Source organism: Cucurbita moschata, unplaced genomic scaffold (assembly GCF_002738365.1).
Source record: "Cucurbita moschata cultivar Rifu unplaced genomic scaffold, Cmos_1.0 Cmo_Scf00004, whole genome shotgun sequence".
NCBI classification, from domain to species: domain Eukaryota; kingdom Viridiplantae; phylum Streptophyta; class Magnoliopsida; order Cucurbitales; family Cucurbitaceae; genus Cucurbita; species Cucurbita moschata.
Window position 1 is genome coordinate 3,201,031 of NW_019268520.1, and position 6,000 is coordinate 3,207,030.

General features: G+C 37.4%; 1 protein-coding gene across 4 annotated transcripts in view; it reads left to right on the forward strand.

Annotated features, from left to right (window-relative positions):
* The first annotated feature begins 1,519 nt into the window (after positions 1 to 1,519).
* LOC111441673 (histone-lysine N-methyltransferase, H3 lysine-9 specific SUVH4) overlaps positions 1,520 to 6,000 on the forward strand; it is a 19,057-nt gene continuing 14,576 nt past the window's right edge. Inside the window, exons 1-5 of one of the 4 annotated variants that reach the window (XM_023078752.1) lie at positions 1,520 to 1,875; positions 1,989 to 2,559; positions 2,669 to 2,734; positions 3,070 to 3,132; positions 5,355 to 5,409. In XM_023078752.1, the coding sequence (XP_022934520.1) occupies positions 2,011 to 2,559; positions 2,669 to 2,734; positions 3,070 to 3,132; positions 5,355 to 5,409 (733 nt within the window). In that variant the 5' untranslated portion in view covers positions 1,520 to 1,875; positions 1,989 to 2,010. Of the gene's footprint in view, positions 1,876 to 1,988; positions 2,560 to 2,668; positions 2,735 to 3,069; positions 3,133 to 4,648; positions 4,876 to 5,354; positions 5,410 to 6,000 lie in introns of those variants that run through there. The other 3 variants (XM_023078753.1, XM_023078751.1, XM_023078754.1) reach the window with 3 other exon arrangements.

Below are 6,000 nucleotides of genomic sequence, written 5' to 3' on the forward strand. Positions count from 1 at the left end.
ACCCTACGTTCGAGTCAAAGGAAGAAAGATTTTGTCGTTCTACCTCATAATACTTGTATACGTCTAGCATTCTAAAGTTTCAATAGTAAAGTTGTTACTTTCATATTTATTGTTTTTTTTTTAAATAAAATTAAAATAGTTTCTAATGCTTTTTCGTATATGGATGAGAAGTTCATTCCTTTTAACTTAAACATGATATAATAAAATATTAAAATATATTATTTCAAATTTGCAATATGATATCACAAAGTTCGTATAAATAAGATTATTGGGTTGAGCCAAATAAATCACTCCACGTGTCTATCTTATCTCAAATCTTCAACCAAGGTTTAACAACGTCGTGACGTTTATAAATATTGGGATTGTAAAATATTTAATTGAATCCATCGTTATATTTTACACTATCTACATTTTTTTTCCTTAATTATTTAACATAGTTAAGCTTGAAATTAAATATTATTTTTTTTATCGCTCAATTTTAATTAGTTTCAAAATAAAATCTAATTTCCAACGTAATAATTGGTAATAGAATAAAGAATGAAATCATTATTTTTGATAAATATATATATATATGGTTAGTTATAGTAGTTGTTTCTAATAATTTTATTGCATTAGACTCGAGGTTGTTAGTTAGTATTTTCAATTTGATTTAATTTCTATTCGAGTTAAGGATATCAATCTTGAATCACATATCGACTAATACTTTCATATTGATCCTGACATAGTCACATTATTTATTTTTTGCGATATACTCGTTATTCAGTATAGGATTGCTAGAAGTAAAGTACCCTTATTTAAAGTCCAAGGTGCAAATTGTTTGTATATGGAGTCTGTTATGATATTTTGCTTATTTTTAGAAATTGGTTGGTACTATATTTTATATGATTTCCAGATTAATATTATATTTTCTCTTATCTGTAGATTTAGTTGGTAGCTTTATCATATTTAAAAGGTTAAGGGTTGTGAACGTTAATGAAAATTGCACTTTTAATTGACAATTGGACAATTCAATAAGATATTATTTGGTTTTGACCGTATGTTCGTTAGCCTCACGATTTTAAAACAGTCTACACCTTTCCAAGGAATGCTTTGTTTTCCTCTACTACCCAGATGAGTCTCACAATCCACCCCTATTGGGGCCAAGTCATCTTGACACATCACTTACTCAATGTCGGGCTCATATATCATTTATAACAACTCAAGTCCACCACTAATAGATATTATCTTAGGCCCACATATAGCCGTCACTCTCATGATTTTAAAACATGTCTATCGGAGAAAGATTTTCACACTTTTATAACGAAATGAATATGATTTCTGATTTAAAAGGATTTAAAAGGAAAATTTAGAGTTAGAATCATGACATTTTGATTGATAGGATAATAGTGTAAGCAGTTGAGGAACAAGTGTTGGAATTTTAATGTGATGGTATAATTTATAAATGATTAATTGATTTAAAACTAAAATTAAATGACATCCAAAAATTAGCGGTTCAGACCGTGGACCCAAGGCTTCACTGTTCTTCATCATTCGCCTGGACCGGCCTTCTCTCCCCTCGGGGGCACAAAGGGCGAGGGGAGATGATCAAAAAATGGGAAGCGGGAATCGCAGAATTTGGCACCCAAAATGCAGCGCCAAACTCCTCCATTTTTCAATCACAGGTCTGTGTCCGTACATCCATCGGGGGTGCTGCGCCTCTACAAGTGAACACACGGCTCTCGTTTTTCAAACCCCGCGCCCATTCACTTCCAAGCCTCAACTGTTGGCGCCACCGCCATTTCTTCGGCTTCTAAAATCCCTAAATCCCTTCTTCTTCGCCATCTACATTCTGCGCTTCCATTTCCCTTGCATTGAACTCACTATCGATCTCTTTCCGTGCGTATTCCCTGCTTTTATCTGTTGTTTAATGGCGTTTTTCAAGCATTTCATTTGTTCTACTTTTTTTTTTTTTAGCTTTATTCATCCGTTCTTGTTGTGTGTTCTTGCAGATTTATGAATTTTTGAGCGAACATGGTTGTGAAGTCTCGGGTACTACACTCTGCTGTCAATGGAGAGCTGCATTCTCCTGTAACTCCCGAGGAGAAGCCGAAGAGCCATAAAGTAGCTACGCATGGGCGAAAGAATGCTAAAGCTGCTAAACCGGAGGGAGATGCGGAGGAGCCATCTCCTTCTCCACAGAGGAGGACGAGTGCACGAATCCAGTTGAAGCAGTTGGCTGAGAAGAAGGAGCTCTTAGCGCGTCAAAGAGTAGAGGTGCTTGATGAACCCGAAAGTGCCAGCAAAAGGAAGAAGACGAATGGCCAGGTAAAAAGTAAGCGTAATACTACTCCGAGTGTTGCGGAAGAGGTGGTGGAAGATAAGGCCGTTGCTGTTCCGGTATCCAATGACGTCGCTGAATCTAAGGACGGTGATGCGAGCGAGCCATTGGAACTGTGTGCGTCAGAAAAGAGTAGAACTGGCGACGAAGGTGGTCCGGCTAATATAGTTGAGAAGAGTGACCATGCCAAGGTGAAGGAGACACTCAGGTTGTTCAACAAGTACTATCTTCATTTTGTACAGGTTCGTCATGGGGAAATGTTACGTTGCTTGAAGCCATTTCTACATGTTTGCTCATTGAAGTTTATGGCCGGCTAACTTTTGATTATTGTATGTTCATCTAAACCAAAAGGAAGAGGAGAAGAGGTGCAAAAAAGCAGAAGTAGCTCAAAAAGCTTCCAAACGATCAAAATCTGAGGTAGGCTTGTGAGTCGGCCTTCTATAATTCATGCAAGCCATTCATAGTCTTTCTCTGAATGTCCTACAGGATGAATTTGACGAAAATTGACGTCTATATCAGACTGAATAAATGCCAGCGTCTGAATTCTCTCATCTCGCATTAAATAAAATCCAAGGACCAATGCTATGTTCATCATTAATCTTTGAGTTCGATTTTTTTTTGTTTTTTTGCGGGGTGTTTAAATCAGTCTCTCGTTTCTATGTTTCGGATCACTTGGAACGGGCTCTCTTTGTCTCAATCCAAAAATATTTGTCCAAGAAAGACTAATTGCTAATTACTTGTAATTTGTACAGGAGGCACCTGCCGAAGACACAAAACACAAATCTAAGCGACCGGATTTGAAGGCAGTTTCAAAGGCAAGTTGTAATTGCACACATGAAGCCTCTAGAACTTTTTCTTTTTGGCAATACTTCATTAATCATTGCTCAACCCATGCAGCGTTCAATCTAAGATTCCGTTAGTGATCTATCATCCAATTTTGTTTGACTGATTTGTTGTTTGTGCACATCTATTTATAGTCTCTCGCTCTAGGAACAGAAAAAGTATCAGTATAACTCTTCCTTTTGGAATTGATAGGAAAAGGCTACCGTTTACTCCTATAATTTACAGAGTTGCCACGTTGATACAATATTTGTCCACTTTAGACAAAACAACTCTTGATTTAGTTTTTGGTTTCACCCCAAAAAATCTCATATCAATGGAGATAGTTGTCTCTATTCATATATCTATGCTATTTCCCTTATCCTGCAATGTGAGACTTTAGTCACACTCCCAACCGAGGTTGCATTCCACTGATTTATTTATTTTTGGTAAAATTATATTTTCAGAGTAGCTATTCAAAGGGTTATTGGAGTACCAAAACAACTTTCAACTAGTCATAAGGAAAGGAGGGAAAGTAAATGTGAAAGAGGACATTGAGTTAACATCTTCCAAAAAGGATGCATTGAAGTTTAGGACTATTTGGAACATCATTCCTCTCTTCCTTGATGTCACTAAAATGACTTCCTAACATTTGAAGAGGTGGCCGGCAGCAACATTTCAAGTACAAATAACCAAAATCTTATGAATAAATGTGAGACAATCCTTAGGTCCCAGGGCCTTGAACCATTGACCTATTTGTTTGAAATTGAGCTCTTTGAAGTGGGATCCCAACCCTTTTTAGGTTTGGGAATGTGGGGTTATTTCATCCAGTCTTTTAAAGTCTCATTCTTGGTGTGGTGTAATGGTAGAGTGTTTGGTAAGTGGGAAGGGTATTGTTTAATGGAAAAACTTTCCTCCCTAGTGGGGATCTTAAAAGATTGGAAATTAAAGAAACAAGAGATCTTGGAGAGAGGTTTTTGAATGCAGTTTCCAGGGAGGAGCGAATCAAGTTGATTGAGGATTTTGAGGAGCTTGTTACAAGTGAGGTCATTTGTTGGGGACAAAGGCCCAAGGTGAAATGGGTTAAAGAAGAGGATTGCCGTACTTCATATTTCCATAGAATTACGAGTGGGAAGTATTATAGTCTTTATAAAACAATAAGGGTGAGATTATGAGGGGGACAAGGAGGTTGAGAAGGAGATTGTGTTTTTTTTTGCACTTTTGTACCCCCTTATCATTTTGAGACCCTTCTTGGATGGTTTAGTCTCTTAAACTTTTGCAGAGATAAATGGGAGTTGGAAGCTCTTTTCCCTAGTATTATATTTGGCTCTCAAGGACTTTATTTTCGGAAGACAAAATTTTGATCAAGTGCTTAATATTAATTTTTTTACAAGAGACAAACTTTTTATTTGATCGAGTACTTAATGCTATTCAGGTGATTGAGGACGAAGCGTTATCTTTAAATTTGATTTTGAAGAGGCTTGTGACTATGTAAGACTGAAACTTCCTTGATAAGGTGCTATGGAAGAAAGACTGGTGTTTTAAATGGAGATCTTGAATTTGGACTTGTGTCAAGACGGCTGAATATTTCCTTCTTATCTATGGCAAGCTGCAAGTTAAGAAGTAGAATTTTTGTTTCTTGAAGCTTGAGAAGAGGACACCCCATTTTCCTTTTTCTTGGTCGGTTGTGAATATCTTTAGTACAGTGGTTTCGAGGAGGTGTTCTTGATGGTTTTCAGGTGGGTGGAATTACTAATCCTTATCACATCTTCAATTAGCTACACGTGGGTGCTCAATCATTAGTATTAATTGTGATTCATCTAAATTGGCTGGCGTTTATAATGGTGGGTAAAGGTGTATTTGGTACGTAAACTAAAAAGAAATATTTGAAAACAAAGGATTCAGTGAGAAGCAAAGTTTGCAACTCATATTTTCAGCATTTTCATTATGTGTTTGGCAGCTAATTTAGATGCTGCATTTGATTTTAAAATTTGTTAAAAGTATGTTTGGTAATATAAAAAGTAGTGGAAGTCACCAACTATCAATTTTGAGAGGAAATATTAATTTTCTTATTTCCAAAAAATAAAAGCGAGAACACCTTATGTAGAGGTCATACCTATTACAAAATAAGGAAACTATCATGATAATCTAATTTATGATTTAATTTGATGTCCCCTCACTCATTTTGCCTTTTTCTTATTTCTAAAATCTACTACAGATGTTGGAGGCAAATGAAATTTTGAACCATGAGAAAAGAATTGGCAACGTTCCAGGTTGTGTTTTGCTCTTGAAAATATTCTCTTTTACTGTTTTTTTGGCCTTGTTTGTGGTGTATGGATGATGGGGGATAGCTTCGTGGTGCACTTATGAAAATGTTTGAAAAATCAAATAGTTTTTGTTGTCACTTTCAGTTTGAGTCAAAATCTACCTTGACCGCACAAGGGCTATCCCTAAATTTGCTTTGTCTGACTCCTCTGCTTGGACTATTCTTCTTTGTATGTTTCTTCTTTTTTACTTTATTTGTCTTAATGAATGCTAATCAAGTAACAAGTAGTCTGAGTAGATCGGAGTAACTAGCACTAACCATGCATGGTCCTTATTTAGGAAGAATAACCCTATGCTAATGAGATTAATAGACCTCTTTTAGAGTAGATAATTCATGAGGTCAGTGCAATATTGAAATTCTAGTCATTACTTGATAAGCATTGGTCCCAATTCTTATGGAAAATGCAGAATTCAACACCCCCCCCCCCCCCCCCCCCCCCCCCCCCCCCCCCCCCCCCCCCCCCCCCCCCCCCCCCCCCCCCCCCCCCCCCCCCCCCCCCCCCCCCCCCCCCCCCCCCCCCCCCCCCCCCCCCCCCCCC